Source organism: Phacochoerus africanus, chromosome 8 (genome assembly GCF_016906955.1).
Source record: "Phacochoerus africanus isolate WHEZ1 chromosome 8, ROS_Pafr_v1, whole genome shotgun sequence".
Classification (NCBI taxonomy): Eukaryota; Metazoa; Chordata; class Mammalia; order Artiodactyla; family Suidae; genus Phacochoerus; species Phacochoerus africanus.
Genome location: NC_062551.1, coordinates 64858054 through 64881730, shown reverse-complemented (window position 1 = coordinate 64881730; position 23677 = coordinate 64858054). Strand labels below are relative to the sequence as shown.

Below are 23677 nucleotides of genomic sequence, written 5' to 3'. Positions count from 1 at the left end.
CGCATGCGGAGGCTGCTCTGGGTTAGTGGGTTAGTGGCAGAATCCGGCAGTGGCCCACATACCTGACCAGGCTGGGATCAGCATGGTAGGGGGGTGGGGGGGTGCAGTGGGACCCCGAGACCATGGTCTGGGCGCTCGGCCCACCGTTCATCTCTCCATTGGCCGGCAGGGCATGGCCGTGGTTGTTGAGTATCCCTGCGCCTGGGCAAAAGGCAGATGGGACGCTCAGAGTGAGCCAGGCCACGCGGTGCCCCGGGCTGTGCTGGGTGGGATCAAAGGCTCAGGCCTCCCCGAGATCAGGAGTGGACAGAGGGGACCGGCCATGGCTGTGCCTTCTGCTAGCAGGCAGAAGCAGCTGGAGGGACCCACTGTAGAGAGCCCCAAACGGTCTGAGCTGGGCAGGAGCTTCTGGAGCCAGGCCCACCCTTCAGGCTTCCCCATCCATTCCGGCCACACTGCCTGAGCCACTCACCCATGGGCCCCAGGTTGGGCCCGGCCGTGGAGCTGTGCGGGGGAGGCTGGCCCACCAGCTGGTTGACGGAGGGCAGCTTGTTCCCGGCCGCGTGCACTTTGCTCATGGGTGAGAGGACCGGGCCGTAGGACGTAGGCTGCAGGTGGCTCCTGCTGGGAAGGGACAGCTCAGGCTGGTGAGAAGCTCAGGCTGCCGGCACCCCCACATACAAGCCCCCGCTGCAGAGGCCCGGAGACCCTGGACCGCAGGGAGGTTTCAGCGCACCAGCCTCCTCCCCCAGCCTCCCAGCATAATGGCGGCCAGACTCCTCCCCAGGCCTGCTGGCTGGGAGCTGGGCAAAGGGTGGGAAGGGTGGGGGCAGCTCAGGCCAGGAACTGACCCTGTTCTTAGTGGGTCGGGTCGGCGTCGCTCAGACCACCCCCTCCTCACCTTCACTCAGCTGAAACCTTGGACTGAGATGCCAAAGTTCAGGGAGGGCTTCCCGTAGGAGGGGAAGCGAAACGCTGCCGGGCGCAGTGGGCATTTTGCCCGCGGGGGTAGGCGCCCCACGGGCCCCTGGGCGGCGGGGCGGGAGGGCTGCACTCACGGCCTTGGCGGGAGCTGCTGCTGCTGCTGCCTGTAGGAGTCCACCAGCTGCTGAGGCACCAGCTCCATCAGCTCCAGGCCCTCCTTGATCTTCGTGAGGATCTCAAAGTTCTCCCGGCCCCGCACCTGAGCCCAGAGAGCGGACCCTTGCCCAGGCGCACGCGGACGCCTCCCGGCCGCAGCCCCTCAGCGCAGCGACGCTCTTCCCGGGTTCGGGGCTCCTCAGCCCCTCCTTTCTTCTCGAGGACACGGCTCTGAGCGCGTCTGGCGGGCGGCTCCCCTCCGGCCCGCAAGCCCCGCCCACCCCTTCCCACCCCGGCGCCTTCGCCCCGCCCCCCCGCCCAGAGTTCCGGTCGTGGGCGGCCCTCGACCAGGACGGGCTTTTAGGTCGAGAAACTCATTCCCGAAGAACTCGACGACAAGCTCAGAGTGGAGACCAGTCCTAGCAAAGCAGACGGCCGTTCATCCGCCAGCTGGAGCGGCCGCGACACGCGACAGCCCACAAACACGGTTCTGGGGGTGCGGCGACGGCGTCAGGACCGTGGGCGGGGCGGAGGGGCGGGGACCCTGCAGAGCCCCGCCCACAGGAGGAATCTCCGTCTCCACGGCAGGACCTCGTGTTGGGAGCAGCTTCAGCCGATCTCCGCGCAGAAGGTCGGCTCTCTGGGAGCTGGTTCTTGCTTCTCGGCTCTGCAGCCCGCGGAGCCAGGGCCTGTAGAGCTCGGGGTCCCAGCTCTCCCGCCTGCCCACCCGCACCTGCCTCCCGCCTGGGGCCCCAGTCTGAGCTCCGGGGGCGCGGGACACTCACCTGAATGTAGTACACGTCCTCGTCCCCGTGCCGCCTCTTCTTCACGTTGGTGCCCAGGGCAGGGATGGCAGGCGGGCTCTGCTTGAAGGCTGGCAGGGGACGGGGGAGGCTTCGTGAGCGGGCCGGGAGGAGAAGGGCCATGTGCAGGGGAGCCAAGCCGACCCCGCCACCGGTGTGAGCTGACCTGCGCAAGGTGCCCCTTGTGGACAGGCCCGGAGACCCGTAACCCACTCGGATGGGCGGCCACCCACGCTGGACGGAGCTAGACGTCCCGGCTGGCTCCGTCCCCTGGACGCAGGCTTGTGCGTCTCCCCCAGCCCAGAGGCAGTTCCAGCTGCGTCCTGAGGCCCCCACCCCACCCCACGACCCTCCAGGACTGCCCTGCACACCCGCGCCCCGGCCCAGGGCCCCCGCTCACCGCGCTTGCTGGCGGCCCCGCTTTTGGCGGCGCTCTCACTCAGGGCCTGCTGCTCGCGGTAGTGATCTTCGTCCGCTTTGCGGTCTCGGCCGGGACACGCACAGATGCGGCCCTCGAAGGACCGGCGGCCCAGCACCTGTCCACTGTCCAGGGACACAGCCGAGACCATAAGCTTTGGGGGCCCCCTCTCCCCACTCACCTCAGACCCCACAGGACTGGCCTTGACGGGCTGAGGGGTCAGGACTGAGCACCCAGCTGCTCTGGGACAGCAGGTCCCCCGCCTCCCTCCCAAGGCGGCTCCTGGCCCTGCGGCCCCCGCAGTCACCCCTCCCCCCACATTCGGCTCTGGGGCCAGCACCACTCCTTGGCCATGGCCGCCCTGTGTCCAGGCAAGACCCCCAGCTGCATGGCCCCAGCCCCTGCCCCGCTCCCTCCCCCCACATCCCCGCAGACTCACTCCCGAGTCTCCAGGGTGATGATGATAAGGATGGGCCGCCGGTTCATGCCCCCAACACAGCTGCTGTTGCACATGAAGTTGTAAAGGATGGTGGTGAATTCCGTCCCCACCTGCATGCAGGAAAAGCAAAAGGAGAGGCTGCGTGGGGTACCAGCACCTGCGCCCCAGCCCACACGGCTGGGGGCTCCCGGGCTTTCAAGCACCTGTCCCTCACATCTCTGGGTAGTAAATGGGGTACTGGACCCTGTGGTCCTCTGCCAGCTATCCACCCATCCACCATCCATCCCCCAGCCAGCCAGCCACTTATCCATCCAACCATCTACCCATCCACACCCATCCATCACCTCATCTATGCATCCAGCGCCCATCCCCCAGCCACCCACCTATCCATCCACGCATCCATCCTCTCATGCAGCACACAGAGGGCCATGCCATGTGCTGTGCCAGGTACCAAGGGAGCCAGATCTGGTCTCTGCTCCTGGGAGGCACAGAGCCATCATCTGGTTCCCCACCCATGTACCCCAGGGACCTGCACAGGCCTGTGTTTTGTTTTGTTTTTTTCCTTGGCTTTTTGCCTTTTCTTGGGCCGGTCTCGCAGCATATGGAGGTTCCCAGGCTAGGGGTCTAATCGGAGCTGGAGCCGCCAGCCTACACCAGAGCCACAGCAACGCGGGATCCAAGCCACGTCTGTGACCTATACCACAGCTCATGGCAATGACGGATCCTTAACCCACTGAGCAAGGCCAGGGATCGAACCCGCAACCTTGTGGTTCCTAGTAGGATTCCTTAACCACTGAGCCATGACGGGAACTCCTACAAGTGTGTGTTCTGCATGCTGTGAGCTCTTCTGGGCAGAGGCTGCATGGCACGGCTCTGGCTGAAGGAGGGACCAGCACACTGGGCTGTTGAGTGGACGCCCAGCACGCTTGTTTCAGGGAGTTTGCAGAGAGCTGAGATGTGAACCTAGGACGCCTGACCCCTGGGCATCCCAGAACCATGACATGGGCAGTTGTCATGGTCTTCCTGGGTAAGGATGCTAGAAAGCCCGTTCCTGGCTTGGGAAACCCGGCCTTTCGCGAAACTGCTGGCACGTGGAAGCCACCAGGGGGCAGAAGATACTTGCTTTCCTGGCCAGCCTTGGAGGTGAACCTGGGGCTCAGGGGAGGAAAGGCAGAGTGGCAACCCCTCCCTGGACCTGGTCCTGCTGACGCAGGGGTCGTTCTGTTCTTAGGGAACACCACGTGATACCCGGGGTCCTGGGGGGCCAGGTACAGGGATGAGGCCTGGGGTGCCTGGAGGACTGGGCACAGCTCTGGGAGGGGGGGTCTCAGGTCCAGGTAGAGGAAAGGTGGGGGCTTACTGTCACTCACCCACCCTGGGACACATGGCTGATGAGGCCTAGAGCTGGGGCCGCCCCCCACCTGTGGTCCCAGCACCCCCACCTCTTGGTGCCTCTACCCCCACTGCTCTCCTCACCAGCATTTCACCCCTGTGTGGCCCTCACATCAGCCCCAGAAACTTCTGCCACCGTCAGGTCAAAGTCAGAGTCCCCCACCCCCAGGGTCTCTCTGCCCTGCAGCCTCCTGCCTCCAGGCCCCACACTGCTGCGCCCCTGACCGAGGGTCTCCCCTCTTCCTTTTAGCGTTCCCCCCACCTCCCCTGCCTCGGAGTGCTAACTTCAGTGCCCCCCATCCCCAACCTCAGCCCCTCCATCCCCCAGAGCCCCAGGCTGGGACCAGGGCATGGTAGGCAGTCCCCCCCGCCGCCGCAAGCCACCGGATGCTCAGGGAGGGCCTGGGGGCGGGCAACCCAGACAGGCAGTGTAGGCGGTCAGAGCCCCACCTACCGGCAGGCGGGGGTGTGTGGAGGAGTGGACACAACTAACTTGGGAAAGTGGTCAGAGGGGCCTCTGCCGGAAGCCCCAGCCCAGCCTGGCTCCCCTACCTGCGGGGGCTCGTAGGGCACCATGACGCTCTGCCGGCCGGTGACAGGGTCGTCCACGTACTGGGAGAGGTTGTTGCCCTCCACGCGGATGAGGTGGCTGGCCGGGGCGGACTGCCCTGCCGAGAGAGGACTCCGCTTCAGAGGTGCCAGCCAGCCGGCGCGTTGCAGCAGCCTGGGGGCTCCCCGGTGGGACTCGGCCGGCAGGGCGGGGGGAGGGGAGAGGCGGGGACCCTCACCTTCGTTGAAGTCCCGCCCGAGCTCGTGGTTGGGGCAGCGCTTTACCACCTCGGTCACGTGCTCCGCCTTCTTGTAGATGGGCATGGCACGGATGGCAGTGCCCGCGGGCGGCGGGGAGGACACCTTGATCTGGATGGGGCACGTCTTGGCGATTTGGCAGTAGAGTTTCTTCAGCAGCGGGGAGTACTGTGGTAGGAACGGGTGGAGGCTGGCCGGCCCAACCCCACACCCTCGCCCCCTGTGCCTCCCGCCCGGAGTCCGGCCCCCAAGCTCACGGATGACGGCCCCCATTGCTTGCCTGACACTTGGCCAAACAGCTCCGGGCATCTTTCCATCTTTGACCCTCTCCCTGGCGCCCACCCCACAGTGTCTGGCTCTTTTGGGCTCCATGAGAGCAGGCGCCCTGAGCACCCCCTGTGGCCAGGCTGAGATGCTTTCTAGCTGTATCTCACTGGCAAAGTAGGTACCTTTGGGTCCATTTTATAGATGAGGACAGTAAAGGCCAGGAAAATGAGATGGAGCTGCTCCACAGGGGCTGGGGGCCAGGCCAGTGCATCAAGCCTGTGAACCTTACCCTCCCAAGAACAAGGTTTTGGGGTGGGGGCAGAGCCTCACATCTCAGGTTTTGAGAGCCCAGAGTTAGCTCTTCTGGGCTTTGTGCAGAGGACACACGCACGGGACTCCCAGGAGCATCAAGCCGGAGGGGCCAGCCCTGTGGCTTTGTCCTGGCACTGCAGGTGATGGGCTTGGACCACGAAGCCCCAAGACCCTCAGCCCAAGACCCATCCAGGGAGGACCCGACAATGCCTGGGCCACTTGCAAGGACCTTAGGGGCCAGCACTCAGGGGTCCAACTGAAGACCCAGGCCAGCTCCCACAAGTTCAAGGTAACCTTTGATGGAAGGGTCCCTTGAAAATAGGTGCCCACTCATATCCAGGCTGGCTGTCCTCCAGTGATGGCCTCCTGGAGACACATCTGGGGCTCCTTGTGGTCCCCTTCCCTAGGGACAATGTGGACATCACAGCCTCAGAGCCACAGGACACTTCCTGTCCCCATGCCACACCACGCCTCCTGCAAGCCCCCCAGCATCTCTGAGTCACCCCAGCCACAAGGCCTTGGAGAGCACCCACTGTACCCAGCATGGCAGACAAGGGAAAGGGCTGGAGCCAGGCTGCTGCAGACGGGACCACCAGCAGGTTCGAGCCTACCTTTGCCAAGGAAGCTGGGGCCTGACCCCCAGACCCCGCAGGTGAGGGTCCCCTGGCTACCTGCACTACCTCTCTGGCTGTCAAGAGACACAGTGGACCCTCAGGGCCTTGTCTCCTCGGCAGCTCCAAATCCAAGAAGAGAACTGAGCTCTCCCTAGCCTGTGAGCAAGGGTCCCCGAGTCTCGGAGCCCTTGGCCCTGAGCAGAGTGAGCCAGCCTAACTCTGACGAGCCAAAGCCCAGCCAGAAACGCTAACCCATCTCAGGGGTGGGATGGGGTCTGAGGTGCTGGGGGACAAGTGGACTGGGGTCTCCCCCGTAGAATCCTGGGGGCTCAGCACCCTGTCCAGCTCCCTTGGTGATGACTGCAGGGCAAGGCCTCTGCACCCCTGTCATGGAAGGGAACTGGATGCCCACGGGGCTTGTCACCTCCCAGGGGTCCCGTCCCCCTGTGCCTGCCCCCCCCACCTCAGCAGGAAGGGACATCCCCTATGGGCAGAGGTGGGCACTAAGCTGCCAGAGGGTGGGCTCACGAGGCAGCCTGCTTGTTGCGGGGGTCGGTCTTGCTTACCCAGGAGATGACCACTGACCTTCTGTGTCCCCATCAGTAGAAATGCGGCCCCTTTGCTCCCCCAAGCTCGTTTGGGGGATAAGCTGTGCCCAGGGCAAAGCAAACACCAGGTGCCAGTTGACTGCCCAGCTCCCTGTCTGCTCCTGGGCGAGGCTCCTGTCCCTGGTGCTGGGACAAGTGTGCAGTTAGGCTCAGGAAGGCAGTTGCCTGGGAGCTCCTGGGGCCTGAGCTGAACTATAGGGACCTGAACACAGCTGGCGATAGAGGGGGAAGCAGGGATTCCAAGAGCCTTCCAAGCGGCAAGCCATTGTCGAGTGTCTAGTGTCTGCCAGGCTCTTGGTTCACTAAGGAAAATGGGCAGAGACCCCCTTCAACCCTCCAAAGGAATTTTTATTTTTATTTTTTTGGCCCCACTCATGGCATATGGAGGTTCCCCAGCCAGGGATCAAACCCGTGCCAATGGAGCCACTGCAGTGACAATACCGGATCCTTAACCTGCTGCACCACAAGGGAACTCCCAAGAATCTAGACCTAACTGAGGCTCATGCCTGAAAAGCACGCTGCTCACCCAGCCTTCTGCATGGCTAGTGGATTGCTTCCCTGCAGGCGTCCCCACTGCCTGCACAAAGGTCAGTGAGTGAGGTGGCCTGGGGCTGGGAGGGGCATACAGAGGATGCATAGAGGGCCACCTGCCTCTGCCCCATGAAACAGGCCTGGCCTGGGGTGGGGAGCTGCCAGCAAGAGCAGATGGCCTCTGAGGTCTGGCTACCATGTCTGTTTTGGCCCTGGTGGCTGACAGCTGTGACACCTTAAACCACTGGACAGACCTCTGGGCGGCTCGAACGTGGGCTGGTGGCGTGCTCCGTATCACATGCATGAGCCACACCCGTGGTAGAAGTGTCTGCATACATTACTGTGTCATTGTCCTCTCCAGGTGAGATGGCTCCTGGCCTCTGGCGTGAGCAAGGCAGCTGGGCCAAGGCCAAGGCCATGGATGGTGGGGGTGGGGGGGTGCTGGCGCAGAATGGGCCCCCAGAGGCGTGCAAACCTCGCAGTCCCCTCTCCTCAGGGGCTGACTGAAAGCTCTGGCCCTCGACCTGAGATGGGTCTTCTGACCACCAAGCCTGAGCATTCCTGGGCAGCCAGGACTGGAGCCAGGGATGGAGCAGGGATAGAGACAGAGATGGAGCCAGGGATGGAGCAGGGAGGGAGCCAGGGATGGAGCCAGGGACAGAGCAGGGATGGAGCCAGGGTTGGAGACAGGGATGGAGCCAGGGATAGAGCTGGGCTCCAGGCACTTCCCTGGGGGGTGGAAAAGGTGTCCACAGCACCCGCCTGAGGCTCCCCAATAGCCACATGTCCTCAGAGCCCCTCCTATCCACGTAACCTTTCTCTAGCCAGCCTAACCTGGATGGCTGGCCACCTCCTGTGGCGCTGCGGATGCCCCGCCCCCAGGAGGAGCTGCCAGGAGCTGTCCCTGGTACCACTCCGCTAGGCTGGCGGCACCTAGACAGTCCCTAGGGAAAGCTGGCTGGGCCAGGAGAGCAGAGCCACTGGGCCCTCATCCGGGCCAGTGGTGAGCCTTGAGAGGATACTCCTCCCTCTGTGTCCCTGCCAAGGCCACCACTGGCCCTTGGGTTGGGCCCACTTGCCACAGCGGTGTTCCCAATCCAGTGCTGCCCCAGGCAGCTGCTCAGGTGGCCTTCGGGCACACGCACAGGTCAGGCCCACAGATGCCCTGCCTGGCTGAGTCGGGTAGCACCAGGGAGGGGTGCCTGAGGTTTCCCTCCCTGATGGCATCAGGTGGTCATGCCTGTGGCCACTGGGTTGCAGGGCAGGAGGGGAGTGGTAGAGGGGGAGGCCTGGATGGCCAAACCCAGAGTGGGGTGAAGGAACCCTAGAACTCAAAGTGCTTCCCAGGCCTAGGCGCTCGCTCCATCCCCCCAGAGCTCCCCGGATCTGGTGGCCCTGGGCAGGGGCAGGGAGGAGGAGGGCTCCTGGGTCCCCATCTGTAGAAAGGGTCACAAGGAGATGTTTCTCTCCCTCCTGCCTCTCCTTCCCTAGAACCGCTAGATGGATGTGTTTCAACAGATTCGGAGCTGATAAAATCTTATTTATCTTCGGCTGTTGACACAGAGCCGTCTAGACTTGCCTGCTCAGGGATGCGTGTGTTCTCCGTGCTTGCAGGAAATGGTTTGCCCCGACGGCGGGGTGTGCCCACCCTGCCCTCCCCCACCTGGCTTCCCTCCTCAGGTCCACACCTCCCTGCCCGTGCCCCCTCCCTGCCCCCACACCGGGCAAGTGGGGAGCCCGGCAGTGGCAGCGGGGCTGATGCGGGGGCGGCTGGTGAGAGGGCAGCGGGTGGCGGGCACAGTGTGGTGGCTGTTAATTTCCTCACGCCCGCTCCCCAGCAGCTGGGTGCCCCGCTCAGGCAGGTTTGGGCAGGAGCAGAGTGGAGGGGTGATAATAACTTGTCTGTCATTTTCCAGGGACGTGTAGCATCTTGCAAACCGCAAATACCGTTAACCAGCTTGGGTGAATCTGTTACAACAGATTCTGGAAGACGGGGCCTGCAGTGGGGGCTTTATTTTTTAAATGATTTTTTTCATAGCCACTTTTATCTGCTTTCTGTGCGTGCATGCACGTGTGAGTGTGTGTGCACATGCATGCACATGTGCGCGGGTGCTCACAGCTGCGTTTCTCTCCTCCCTGGGGTTACGGACCCTTTGGGGCCTCCCACAGGCCACGGACCCTCACTCACCCTGGAAAAGCTCCCACAGAGGATCCACAGAGCACTGGCAAGGAGCTCTGTGCGTCCCAGGTCATCTCCAAATCTCCCAGGAAGCCCCGGCTATCACCCCCTTCCTCCTTGCAGGTGGGGGGCACTCCTGGGTGACACGGCCACAGGGACACTCAGCTACACACCTTCTGACAGCCCCTAGCGCTTCACTGGCACAGCTCCCTTGCCATAGTCTTCTGCTCACAGAGGACAGGGGCTGGGGACCCTGACAGATGACAGATGGAGAGGGGGCGGGGTGCCAGCCTGCTTCAGAGCACCCAAGTTCAGAAGGCAGGGAAGGTCCACGCACACAGAAGCCCACGGCCAACACACACCACACCTTGGCCACTGGCCTGGTGGTCGGAGGCTCTGGGAGGTCCTGGATGCCTGGGGGCACAGCCAGGGCCAGGCTGCGGACATGCCCGATAAAGGCAGCTGCATGGTCCCTCGGGGGCTCCTGGCTGGAAGGGGGCAGCTGCATCTGCTGACACCCCCGCACAGGCTGGATGACCCAGGATCCCCTCACCAAGGAGCCCAGAGGAACTGGAGGTGGAAACAGGCTTTGCAGGTGCTGGAAGACCCTGACTGCTCTCCAGGAGTGTCCCCAGAGGCTGTGGCCCGGAAGCTGCTCCCTGGAGAGAGGGGGGACCTGAGGCTGGGGGACACAGCAGGGGAGTACACCCCTCTCAGCTGCACCCCGAGTCCCACTCAAGACTGCAGGCTGGCCGAGGATGCCTCCATGGGCTTCTGTCCTGGGTGTGGTGGGCAGCAGGCATGCGCTGAGCTAACCCAGGAAAAGAGCCAGTGGACACTGGGCCTGCTATTCAGAGCGAAGGCCCAGTGTGGCCAGCGGGTCAGGAGCAGAGGGCCCACCCCGAGCCTGGCCAACAGGAGATGGGTGGGCCCAGAGGGGAGGGGATGGGCCAAGTGGGTCCAGGGAGGCCACCTCTGCTAGAGTCGAGGCCGGGGGCCCCATGAGTGGGTGCGGTCACCCTGCTCACTTGTCCAGGCTCCCACGGCCACCGTATACTGATGCCGCCTCCGGACTGGTCCACTCACACGTGACCTTGCCCTCAAGGCCACACACTGTCACCGTTTTAGTGACCCAGAGCTCTGCTTCCAAAAGCTGCTAGGGGAGTTCCCATTGTGGCACAGAGAAAATGAATCCGACTAGGAACCATGAGGTTACAGGTTTGATCCCTGGCCTGCTCAGTGGGTTAGGGATCCGGCGTTGCCGTGAGCTGTGGTGTAGGTCACAGATGTGGCTCGGATCTGGCATTGGTGTGGCTGTGGTGTAGGCCGGCGGTTACGGCTCTGATTAGACCCTTAGCCTGGGAACCGCCATATGCCACTGGTGCAGCCCTAGAAAAGGACAAAAGACAAAAGACAAAAAAAAAAAAAAAAAAAAAAAGCTGCCAGCCAAATCGGGGTGGAGCAGCCCTGGGAGCCCTGAGCTCCATCTCTGGGTCCCTTTGTCACCACCAGGCTTGACCTGGCCCCGTAAGACCTCGCTCAGAGGCAAAGGGGAGGGGAGGCCAGCCACCAGCCCAGCTCTGGTACTGCAGGGAGGGCTCCCCTGAATGCTGGGGGGAGGGGAGCTCTGTGACACTCACCTCCACCCCACTTGTAGCCTTCTGAACTGGAGAGGCCTGGTCAGCAAGGGGACCGCAAGGCTCAATGGGCACCTTCCACCCACAGGACAGTGCAGGGGCCTCTGACTGTGGGCCCTGTGGCTGGCCCACTGCGGGCCAGCTCTTCCCCCTGTGCCCACAGCTTCTGGGTGGCCTGGGGGTCGGGCTGGGGCTGGGCCCGCTGCAGGAGGCTGGGCTGTGGCCGCAGCTGGGCAGATGCTCATGGTGGCTGCTCTGGAGGGCTGGCCCATCAGCTCCAGTGGGAGCCTGAGGATGGGGGCCTCCTGCCCACAGCCTCCCTGCCAGGGCACCTGCAGCTAAGTCCCCAGGTCAGGACCACAGTCAAAGCAACAGCCTCTAGCTAGGAATCAGCAGGTCTCTTCACCCAATAAACTGTCCCCTCGCCAGCAGGAGAGAAGCCGGGCACCTGCATGCCCTGGACATGTGTGTGCTGCTCGCATCACAGCCTGGCTGAGGTCAAAGTTTTCATTGAAACCTGTAAAACTCCAGTGAAGCCTCTGGGGTGGAGAGAATGTTGGCTTCTTGGCATCTGATCCCGGGCTGCCCTCGGCTGCCCCCACATCAGCACCACGACCCCCACCCAGAGCTCCCTTTGGCCAAGGGTTGGGGAACTTTGGGACCCATGGCTGTAGCACCGGCTCTAGAAGGAGCCCATGGGGGGAACCTCCCCTTTGCCCCCTTTCCCATCTAAAGGGGGTTAAGAGACCGGGAGGAGGGTGGGCACAGGTCCTGGCTGAGCTGTGGGAAGAGGGGGGAGGGCCGGTCCCCAGCCCAGCTCCCCTGACTCCCGGACCTTCTGGCCTGTAGCTGCTTTTTACCTTTGAGCCTGCTCAGCCCTGATCACATCCTGATCATAAAATGTTCTCGAGCAACTTTAACTTGTCAATAAAAAGCAGGCAGGGGAGTTCCAGGCTCGGCTCAGCAGTTAACAAAACTGACTGGCATCCATGAGGACGCAGGTTCGATCCCTGGCCTCACTTGGTGGGTTAAGGATCCGGTGTTCCCATGAGCTGTGGTGTAGGTCGCAGATGCGGCTCGGATCCAGTGTCGCTGTGGCTGTGGCATAGGCCAGTGGCTACAGCTCCGATTGGACCCCTAGCCTGGGAACCTCCATATGCCACGGGAGCGGCCCTAAAAAAAAAGAGAGAAAGACAAAAACAAAAAAACAAAAAAGGAAGGCAGGAAAAGGGAAGGGTGGGGGAAGGGTGGGGGGCACAGACGCCTCCCCGCCTGGTGGCAGCTGTGGCTCACTCACTGACAAACAGCAATCGAAGTTTCCTTGGGGCCGGTGCTCCCTGCCTGGGGCAGGCCCTGGACCTCTGACGGCTCAGCACCCCTTTCCACTGGGTCCTGGGGACCCAGATCTGCCCCTCAGAGCTGGGAGGAGGCTGCTTCTTTGTGCGTCCACAGTGGTGCAGAGGCTCCACCCTCTGCTGACAGGTGACCTTGAGAAGGGACCTGCCCTCCTGAGCCTCGGTCTCCTTATCCATAAGATGGGCGTAACAAGAGCGCTCAGGCCAGGCCTCACCAGCGGCACGGTCTGTGCCCTAACTAACCAGATGCCCAGGAGCCTCGGGGCTCTGTCCAACTCGGAAACAAGTCCCAGACCACAGAGATTCTGCTCCACCCCTGGCCGCACACTGGTGGGCTGGACTCCTGTCCCCAGGGGGTCTCCCGCCTTTCCCCTTCCAGGGCCACGGGGGTGGGAGCAGGGGCTTCCGCAGAAACACCCTGAACTGCAGGGACTCAGGGCCCCTCTCAGGGCTGCCAAGTTCTGTGACCTCCAGGCATGGGGCACCCTGGCTACTTGAGGCAATGCAGAGAGAAGAGGTGGCCCTGGTCTCTGGGGCCGCCGGTCCCTGCCCGGCAGAGCTCCGTGCCAGGCGAGCACTCGCTGCAGCTTCCCCCTGGCACGCCTGCTGCCCCTTTAATAATCCTCGGTTCGGCTCCACAGTAAACACTGTTAGAGTGCTTTCCTCGGCTTCAAATACATATAATTGCTCCTGGTGCCAGGAAAAGGTATTAATTCCCCTTATGCATTCCATAAACTTTTAGGATAACGCAATTGATACCGCGATCGTGTTGGGACACCTCCGCTATTATTTTCCTGCTTGCAAACCTCCGAGGGGCTGGAAAGTTTTCTCCCGAATCCATTAGTGTTGACTCAGCCACCTTCTGCCCAGGAATCGCATGTGGAGCCTTTGTGATTCCCGCCCCCCTTCCACGTGTCTCCCCCGCCCCGGGGGGTGGGAGAGGTGCCACTCACTCCCTGTGGGCCAGCACACCCCCAGGACAGAGGATGGTCTGGGGGCAGCTGGGGGTCATTCAAGAGGGTGTCCAGGTCCCCCAAGGACCAGCCGTGCCCTCGCACCTGCGCATATGCACACTGTCTTGCTCCACGGCTGCCTGTTCTGCCGGCACTTGGCAGTGCCACTCAGCCTGTCCGAGGTGCCCACGGATGCCAGGCTGGGCCAGAGCTCCAACCACACTGCCTGCCGGCCTGACCTCGGAGCCTCCTCCCCTTCCCTGGCAGGGCTCAGCCTGGGTGCAGGAAGAGGCTGGGCTGGGCTGGTGGATGGCATCTAAATGCCCGCACATGGGGCAGCTCCTCTCTGCTCCTCGGGGCTCCTGCCCCTAGCTGTCCCCACACTGCCAACCGGTGGGGGTGTCCAGGATGGGAGTGGCCATCAGGACCCAGAGGCTGACCCCGCCGTGCCCCCCGAGGGGGTGGTGTGGAACTGGGACAAAGGCCCGCCCCCCCTCACCAGCCCAAAGAGCCTCAGGCCCGAGGGCGTGGGACCTCGCTCACAACCACGACCCCTCCTAGTATGGGTCTCTCTCTGAAGACCAGGCGGGCCCCAAAACGGGCACGCCTCAGCCAGGACGCTTACAAGCAGCTGACCTTCGTGGAGCTTTGCAGCCCCGCGCGCCGTGCAGCAACCCCGCCGGCCACACTCCCCCTTGTCCTGTCCCTGGTCCTCGTGGTCAGTCTCAGGAAGAGCCCAGGTCCCCATCTGGCTGCTCGGTCACCTGCCACCTACCTCCTCTTGGCGTCTGAGGTGGGGGAGGGGCTGTCAGAACCCTGGGCAGCGACCAGGAGGGCCCTGCACGCGTGTGTGTGCAAGTCTGCACATGTGCTCACACACGTGTGTGTCTCTGTGTGTGTAGGAGTGCGCCGTGCATGTCTGCACTCGTGTTCACGTGAGTGGGTCTGCAGGGGTGTGTCTGTGCACACACAGGCCTGTGAGCTGAGGGCTCCGGGCCCCCTTTGCACCCAGGCGTGAGTGCCGATGGGGGAATGCAGGTCAGGGCAGAGGAAGCCGGGGTGGGGGTGGGGGCCGTGACCCGGAGGGGCCTGGCCAGGCAGAAGCCAAAGACCCTATTAAGAGCTGCAGTCGCCCGGGGGCTGGGGAGGGTGTTTTTCCTGAGCAGAGAGAGGAGTGAAGGCAGCAGTCGATTTGGAATTGCACTTGAGAAAAATATGAATTATCTATCAGTTACCAGCCGGCCAGCGTAGGGGGCCCGCACATGCACGGCGTGGAGGCAAGTCTGGGCAGCACCCGCTCAGCCAGGCCCCCAGAGCTGCGAGCAGGCAGGGTGCCCGGTGGTCCCCAACCTCACTGTGAGCCAGCCACCTACTCGCCCCCTCCCCGGGCCCAGAAGGGAGCCTGCGGGGATGGGGTCAGCTTCCAGAGCCAGGTGCCAAAATCTCATTATCAGTGTTTGTCCTGCTCCACCCCCGCACTGCCAAGGCCGGGGAGGGGGATCTGTGGGCCCAGCAGAGGCATCAGCATCCTCAGCTCAGCTCCAGAACCTGGGGGAGGGGAGGGGGCAGGCGGGGAGGGAGGGCAGGGGGGTGAGAAGGGCCAGAGCTTGGAGGCGGGACCGCTGGGCATGTGTGGCTGGCTGGGCTGCCTCCACCCTGGACAGACACCCCCTGGGGCCACTTAGGGTTGGCGCAACCGTGACCAAACCACGAGCCCCCCCAGCCCTGAGGGCCCCGAGGCCACACACCTGGCAGGGGTCGGGGAGGCAACCAGGATGGTGGCAGAGCCCAGAGAGGCAGCTCCGTCCCTCCCTGAGGTCCAGCTCAGACCGAGGTGCCCCAAGCTCCACCCCCAACACTGTAGAGACCACCAGCATCTTTAGCCAATGGAGAGGAAGGAGCCAGGACCCCCACAAGCCGCCCACCAGGACTCCTAGGGGACCAGCAGCTCAGGCCCCGAATATTGTCAAGGGAGGAGTGGCCAGGACCCTCCCCCTTAAAGGAGAGAGAAAGGGCTTAGGGAGCAGGTGGGAACTTGGAAGAGGAGTGGTAGTGAGCCTCCTGTCACTAGAGGTGTGCAAGCATGGGGATGGCTCAAGGGCCTGACCTCAAAGCAGGGGTGTAGGGAGCAGGACAATCAAGAGCCCCCAGCCGGTGCAGCTTCAGCTGAATGGCCTTGTCCAGGAGGACCAGGCTCCACACCCCCCACGCAGCCCCATCAGCCAAGAAAATAACAGGGAGGCATCAGCACCTGCTATGCTCAGCCCCGTGTGCCAGAGGCACCACCTCAGGGAAGCCTCACCACTGCCAGCAATAAGGAGTGACAGAGTAAAAATTCCGAAATGAAGAGGTCCAGCCACCGACTGGACCAGGTGCCGCCCCCCCCCCCCCGGCCCCTGGAAGCTCTGCGGTCAGTCTGAGCCTGGACTCGGCGATGGGTCAGCAGCTGGGGGAGCCCACAGCTCAACGGGAACCCGAGACAGCTGTAGAGGACCACGGCCTGGCCCTGTCAGAGACTGACCAGGCTGCCTCCTGTAGCTCTGCCCCTCCCGAGCTCCCAGGAGTGTGGGAAAACCACAGTCTGGCCAGCAGGGCAGTGGGGACAGCAGGAACCAGTTCTTAAAGGGGCAGAACCTCGGAGTCACCTGCTTGGTGCTCCCAGGGAGAGAAATCCACCACTCTACAGGGACTCTTCTGCCCCAGGATCCTTTTCCAGGGGCTGGGACTGAGCACGGAGCTGCCGTGCCCGCAGAAGGGGATGTGGCTCCTTGGCTGGCACCCACCTGGTGTCCACAGGGTGCACACCAGGGCCAGGCTCACTCGCCCCCTCCTGGGGGTGGGGCGGGAAGGAGACCTGGAGGGTCCTTGGGGTCCGTCCTGCCCAATGCCCTGTGTGCACCACACACAGAGGCGAGCAGGCAGTGTATCTGGGGGTCTTGGGGTCCGACAGCTCCACCCCAGCGTGACCTCAGACCGCCCCTTCTGCTGCCAGCTGCAGCACAGACAGTGTGGTTCAGTGGTTGGGAACATAGCTGTGGGAACCAGGCCACCAGGTCCCCATGCCAGGACTCCCACTCGCTCCCTGCAAAACTAAGCAAGCTCCCCCTCCCCGCCTTGGTGTCCTGCCCTGCAAAATGGGACACTAGATTCTACCTAATGGGTTGCTGTCAGTTTCAAGAGTTAGCATAAACTCAAAGAGCTTAGCGCAATTCACAGCTCTAGGGACCAGCCGAGGGCGTGGGGGTGTTATCAGTGTTGGCCAGATCCTGATGGGGGTCGGGGGGTGGGGCAGGATGATCCGGAGGGCATGGTGGCAGGGCCTGGGGTCTGGGGTCAGCAGCGCTGTGGCTCCACCCCTGAGTCCTGCCTCACATCACACTTGGAGATGACAACTCCGAGACCGAATGGGCAAAGCCCAAACACGTCTACGACAGATGCTCCCTGCCAGCCTGGCACTGCCTGGAGGAGGCAGCCTCTGTGGACCCAGGCGTCAGAACGGCAAGCCTCCTGCCCAGCCAGGACAGGATTCAAACCAGCACCCCCACCCGAGCTCAGGGACGCCGGCCGGACACCCTTGATGAGAATGGCCTGCCCCTGGACCACATCCATCCTCTGGGGCCCTGAGGCAGGCTGGCCCACTCTGGCCCCTCGTCCGAGGGCTGGGCATGCCCAGACTGCCCAGCCCTGAGACCCGCCTCCCGCCCTATGCTCCTCCCGGCCAGGTGGGAACCCTGAGCCCACAGGGTGCGCCTGGCCCTCCCTCGATGCTCAGGACGCACCCCCCTCCCCACCCGGCGCGCACAGGGGACGCAACTCACCGTCCAGGTGGCCGACTTGGCCGTGCTCGACTGCTGGAAGGTCACCTCGAAGTGGTGGGGGCCGGGGTAGTCGGTGTTGGAGGGGATGACGGGCGCCGGGGACATGGTGTCGAAGGTGGAGCTGGGCTGCGCGTAGGGCGAGTGGGTGGGCACGCTGGCGGCGTGCTCTGGGGTGTAGGGGCTGGCCGGGGCCGCGCGGCTGCTCATCTGGTCCATGGTACTGCTCAGCAAATTGAACTGGGACTGGCGGGAAGGGGAGGAGGGGGGCACACAGTCAGGCTGGAGAGTGGAAGCCGTCGGTCCGGGAGGTGTCCTGTTACAGGAGCCTTAAAGGGCCAGCGGCTCAGTCATCCCAAATATTTCCTTCTTGCCCCCCCACCGGCAGGTCACTACTTGTGTTGGGATAAACTGACATATTCACCTCGCCTCCCTTCTCCATCAGCCTCCCGGGAGCCAGGTTTCCGGGGCTCCACGGAGCAAACGTGGAGGGGCGATGCCGGTGGGTGCTGCTCCCCACCCCAACGCCCTCGCAGGCTCTGGGGGCAGCCCCTGGCCCAGACATTCTCAACTCTGGCCACCCCTGGCCCCACCTGACAGCTCAAAGTGGGGAGACCCCGCCCAGCAGGCCATGGGAGAGGGGCTAGGGCGGGCAGCAGGGTGGGCACACCCCAGGTTCTGGTACAGGGGGTGCCTGAGAGGCTCTGGGGCACCAGGTGTCACCCCGGGTCCAGCTGTGGGACAGCGCCTGAGCCAACAGCCACTTCGAAGGACCTCTGAGTTGGCTGCCTCCTCCCAGCCACATCTGACTGTCCCCCACCCCTGCAGCTCCTGCTGGCAGGTTCTGCCCGGTCCACCCCTCTGACCATCCCAGGGCACTGGCAGCCCACCCCCTTCCCGGGCCCCACCCCCACCCCCACGGAACAGGAATTCCTAGTCTCGCAGCGCGGGTGGTTCCCCTGTCACCCTCTGTGGGGTCCTGACCGGGATGGATCAACCCCTGCCTGTGAGGGGTTGGCACATCAGATGCCAACCGGAGGGAGGGCTGGCAGGGAGGACCCCCCTCCCCGTTCAGAGGCTTCAAGCAGGAGGCAGTTTGGAGGGTACACAGTGGCTGACAGGGGCCAGACCTGCTCCAACTGCAAACAGGTCGGAGCCAGCAGGCCTCCGAGGGGCTGCTTATGCTCACGGCCCGAGGGGGGCGCTATTTCCCCCGATTTGCAGATGAGGAGACTGAGGCAAGGGGTGAGGATGAAAACCCAGGGGGACCCTGAATGGGGGGACCTCCGGCTGGTGGGCAGAGGGCCCCGAGTCCCTGAGGTGGGGCAGCGGGGAGAAGGTCCCTTTCACGGCACTGTCCCCACCGCCTCCAAATTAAAAAAACGAGCATGCCCCTTGGATGGTCAGGAGACCCGTGCTGCGGGGTGACCCAGGTGTCCGGCCCTCTCTCTGCACCCACGTGTTTTTTCCATCAGGAGAGTGGGGCGCCCCCTTCCGCTCGCCAGCCTCACATTCCCTGTGTCCACGTCGCTGAGGCCCCAGGCCCCTCCCCGCCTGGACAGCTGATGAATGGGAGGGAGGTGATAGGTGACAGGTGACAAAGCCACTGCACCCCCGCCCCCCGCCGTGTCATGCCTCTCGGCAGGCAGGTGCTTTTCTTGAATGTGCCAGCCAGCAGCCACCCAGTGAGGACCAGGCCAGCACAGGGGCTGAGCTGACAGGCCTGACCCATGCCCTCCCCGTCGTCAGGGCATCCAGACTGGTGAAGCTGACAGGACGCTGGCACGAGGCCCTGGCCGAAGCCGCCACTGGACAGATCCCTCAGGTTCTCTGGAGGCTTTTCTATTTAAGCCTCCATAGCCATGCCCCCACTATAAACCGGGGCTCCGACCACCAGTGACACAGGGACCCCACAGGGCAGACCTAGGTGGGCCAGGGCAGGGAGGCACAGCCTTCCTGACCCCCTGTGCCTTCACCTGTGAAATGAAGGGCGCTCACTGCCCCCCTGGCAGGCGGGTAAACAGTCTGCAGGGTCTGTGCCAGGGAATATCACTCTCCCAATGAAAAGACTATAAAATAAAAGCTCTTGCTCACGATTTCACATTGATCACACGCTGAAGTGAGCATGGTTTGGGATTAGTAAAATAAATGGCTGAACTCCTTCCCCTGTTTCTTTTCGCTGTTTTTAGCATGGCTAAAAATGCAAAGGTACATATGGAGCTTGCAAAGTTACTTGTGCAAGACCTATTTCTACTGGACGCAGGCACTGGACAGGACCCTTCATCAGAAGCCAACGAGAGACTTGCAGCTGCAATCATTGCTATTGTTATTGTTGTTGTTAGCACGCCTTTGGGGGGTAGGGTGTTTCTTATTGCAGAGTGGTTACTCAACAGGTTTGTTGAAGGAGCCGGCTAGCGGGCACAGGGATGAATGGACATATGGATGTGTGGAAGGATGGATGGATGGATGGATGGATGGATGGATGGATGGATGGACAGTGGATGGATGACAGAAGGTGGATGGATGGATGGATGGTGGACTCATGGATGGTGGATGGCTGGATCGATGGATAGATATTAGATGGATGGCTGGTGGATGGATGGGTGATAGCAGGTGGCTGGACAGATGAAGAGGGATGGATGGATGGATGGAAAGATGGATAGATGAATAGCTGGATGGGGCAGCAGGACACCTCCCTCCCCACCAGAAGGATGCCCAGGAACGGAGAAAAGACGTGAACCTGCCCCTCCACTCAGGCAGGAGGCTGAGCCTCATGGGTCCTGGTCAGGGAGGGGTCCCAGCCTGCCCACCCACTTTCCAGAGATAACCTCTCTCTTCCAGGCGATGAGCAGAGCCCTCTGCTCAGAGGGCTACAGGAAGCCTTCCTCATCCCGGCCTCAGACGTGTCCCCAGCAAGGACAGCCCGGCCCAGGCTTTCGGGTCTGACCTCCCTGCTCCATCCCCAACAGGAGGCCACCCTGGCCAGGGGGGCAAACAGCCCCTGACTCCCAGTGGAGGAGAAGCAGGAGGCAGCCCCACAACAACGGTGTTCAGATTTTAACTTGTCCACATTCTTCACCGATCGAGGCGGGTGCCAGGGAATTAGTCATTGAACCAAAAGGAGCTGGGCTGATAGCATCTCCACGCCCAGCAGCCGCAAAGCCGCGCGGGAATCCCGATGAGAGCCCGACAAACAAACGGCCGACTCTGAACTCACGTCCTGTGGTACCCCGTCCAGTAAGGGTCCCGCTTCCCCCTCCTCTCCTGTGGAGCTCAGGGGCCACAAGTGGTCCAGGGGCCAGGGATGCCCCCTCCCTGAGTCTGATGAGGGCGGCCCTGGGCTGGGCCCTGCTCGTCCTGTCCTGCTGGACCTGTCCGGGATGCTCCCCCCACGCCCCTGCCACCCGCACCTCCTAGAGACGCGGAGATGGTTCCCCAGGGGCTTCCCTGCGGCTTTGGAAGCTCTGCCTCCTTGTCCTGAGAGGCCCTTTCTTCCTGCCCACAGGAAGCTTTGCAGTTCCTTCCCAACCCAGCGGGGAGCTCTGCTGGGGGCCACCCCACCCCCAGCCCCAGCTGCTAAACCGGGCCTCCTGGACCCCAGGGGAGGCCACCTCATACCTGAGGCCCCGGCTGCACCAGAGCCCGAAACCGCCAGGGGTGGGCGGTTCTCCGGAGCCGAGACCCGCTTGGCAGCAGGGAGCAACTCGGGCAAAACCCAGACTTTTTTGGTTTGTTTTCTTTTCAGTAAGAACTCCCAGCAGAGTGGGCTGATGGGGACACGCCCGGCCCGCGGCGGCCCACAAGCGCCTACATGCGCGCAGGGCTCCTCCTGGGCCCGACCCAAGCAAGGCGCGAGGGAGCAGGAGCCGGGAGCCAGCGGGTGGCCTCCCAAGCACCAGGCCTGTTGGGTGGGGGTGGGAGCTCTGAGGCGGGGGGGGGGGGGGAAGGGGGGGGTTGTTGGTTCAGCCAAGCTGAACCTCAGTGCAGAGCCCCTCCCTCCCCGCAGGACCAGGCAGCCCCTCACCAAATTAGGAGGCTGAGGCTCTCCGCTCGCAGCAGGATGCTGGACCCAGGCCGAGGGGTCAGGGCTGTGCTGTCTGCACTGAGCGCCTGGGTTCACCCGCCAGCATCACGGGACAGCCAGGTTTGCTCCCGGGGTCAGTGTTTCTTGGGCAGGAACTGCTGGGGGCTGCCCCCTCGATGGACGTCCTGCTCCCTCCAGGAAGGGAGGGTGCTTCCCGGGCAGCCGCCGGGAGAGGTCCAAAAGGGACAGCCTTGGGTGGGGTTAGGGTTAGATCCCACCCCCCCGCCCCTTGCCACCATGTCCCCAGCCCCCAGCCTCAGGGGCCTCCTCTCCAGTTTCTGCAGATCTGCTGGGCCCTTGCCAGGCATATATAAGCACCAGACTGGACTCGCAGAACCTCTGGGTTGAAGTCACAAGTAGACCCGAAATCACACAGGCCCCCCCCCCACCCCCCCCCCCCCGGGCCCGCTCCTGCTCTGGGTACTTTAGGGCCCAAGACCCCAGTGGGAGTGGCCACCATGCATGGACCAGCCTCCCTGCCAGTGCCCCAGGGGCCAGGCCACCGCCCAGTGCGGGCGGGGAGGTGTTCCCCCACAGGGCATCCTCTGCGCCCCCCACCCCCACCATCCCGACCTCCAGGAGCCGGGCTCTTCCTGCTGTGCTGGGCCCGTCTTTCACTGCGAGCTGGATTTGGCGGTTTCGTAAGGATCCTGTTTTATGTGTTTATCTATTTAGAACGTGTAAAGCATTCTCAAATGATTTTTTTTTTTGAGATATACGTGGGAAACCAATTGCCATTTAGAGTCTGTGTCCCCTTTCCCCCCTCATGTGTCGCTTTCCTGCTTCTACAATCACCTTTTTTTTTTCTTTTTGCCTTTTTCTTGAGCCGCTCCCGTGGCATATGGAGGTTCCCAGGCTAGGGGTCGAATTGGAGCTGCAGCCACTGGCCTACACCACAGCCACAGCAACGCGGGATCAGAGCTGCATTTGCGACCCACACCACAGCTCACGGCAACGCTGGATCCTTAACCCACTGAGCAAGGCCAGGGATCGAACCCGCAACCTCATGGTTCCTAGTCGGATTCGTTAACCACTGCGCCACGATGGGAACTCCCACACCCACCTTTAGCAGAGACTCCAGGGTGTTAAGATCAGACAGGGAAAGAACCCAAGTCCCGGCGCAAATGCACATGTCCCGACCACAGGCAGTAGTCTCTGAGGAAAACTTTTTTACGTCAACGTGATAACAGAAAAACTGGTCAGTAAAACTGAATATGACTCTGGCTATAACCCCAAGGCTCGCGGTGTCAGGCCGCCTCAGCCGGCGGACGGGACTCCACCAAACACTGATTCAGGAAGCATCCCTCACAACCACAAGGACTCAAGGGTTGAAAGACGGGATGGCCGCCTTTTTGGGCGGCGATAACGGCTCCCAGGGAGCCCCGGTTCCAGCCATCTTTGGACATGGCAGGTGCCTACCACAGGGCCTTTGCTCATGCTGTATTCACAGCCGCCCCATGCCTCCTCCTCCTCCTGCACAACCTCTCAAGGCTCACCTCCTCCCTGGAGCCTTCCGGGCTCTCTCCACCCGTGCCTGTGTTCTGCGGCTTCTTCTCCTGCTTCCCCCAGCAGAGTAAAGGACATGACGACACAGTCCACTCCCTCCGGGTACCACTGGCTTCTGTGAAGGTCCAGCAGCTAATACACTAAAAAGTTGAGGATGGCATCTGGCACACGGAGTGCACAGAAGGGTCTGCCATTGTTCCCACTGGCTCTCTCTCCCGCTACCTGCCAAGGTGGGCATGCGTCCTGGGGCCACCGTCCTGGGAGCTACCGCCTGGGTGGCCATCGTGGAGACATCAGTCTGGCTCCTTCTTTAATAAGCTCGCTCATCCTGCATCTTCCGCGTTTCTGGCAGAAATGGAGTTTTCATGCTTTTAAGGCTTTTACCGCTTGAAAACCTGTCCCGCCCTCCCAGGGGTACTTAGAGAATGATCGGGCAGGTCAGAGTGCACCCTTCCCTCCAGGCCTAGAAGGATCTGAAGGGACAACTGAAAACGCCCAGGGGAGCCTGTCCTCTGGCAATGGCAGCAGGGGCCACTGGCATGATCAGGGGCCCAGAATCCCCACTGTCCAAGGAGCAGGGCCAGGAGAGAGAAACTTCTCTGTGGCACAGAAGCCCTGACTCCTGCTGAGCCAACTTTGCTCCAGGCCCATCCCCTGTTCCTATTTCTATGGTAAGACCCTACTGAGTTTCCAGGACACCTGCAGCTCACACGGGAGCTGTCCAGCAGTCCATTCTTTGGTGCCCAAATGGTGTGCCAGGGCACGCGTGCAGATTTTATCAGAGCCTTGAGGACACTCAGCGTGTGCGGCAAATCTCAGAGAGAAGCGGCGTGGAGTGCTCGCTGATGGAGAGCCCCTGTCCCCGCAGGAGCCAAGT

At 62.6% G+C, this 23677-nt stretch overlaps 1 protein-coding gene across 9 annotated transcripts in view; it reads right to left on the bottom strand.

Moving 5' to 3' along the window:
- TP73 (tumor protein p73) overlaps positions 1 to 23677 on the bottom strand; it is a 59736-nt gene that overhangs the window by 2651 nt on the left and 33408 nt on the right. For 5 of the 9 annotated variants that reach the window (XM_047791200.1, XM_047791195.1, XM_047791197.1 and 2 more), the window contains exons 4-12: positions 17214 to 17456; positions 4921 to 5107; positions 4685 to 4800; positions 2741 to 2850; positions 2284 to 2426; positions 1866 to 1954; positions 1059 to 1183; positions 473 to 624; positions 63 to 201 (exon numbers count right to left, since the gene is read on the bottom strand). In XM_047791200.1, the coding sequence (XP_047647156.1) occupies positions 63 to 201; positions 473 to 624; positions 1059 to 1183; positions 1866 to 1954; positions 2284 to 2426; positions 2741 to 2850; positions 4685 to 4800; positions 4921 to 5107; positions 17214 to 17456 (1304 nt within the window). Of the gene's footprint in view, positions 1 to 62; positions 202 to 472; positions 1184 to 1865; positions 1955 to 2283; positions 2427 to 2740; positions 2851 to 4684; positions 4801 to 4920; positions 5108 to 17213; positions 17457 to 23677 lie in introns of those variants that run through there. The other 4 variants (XM_047791201.1, XM_047791199.1, XM_047791202.1 and 1 more) reach the window with 3 other exon arrangements.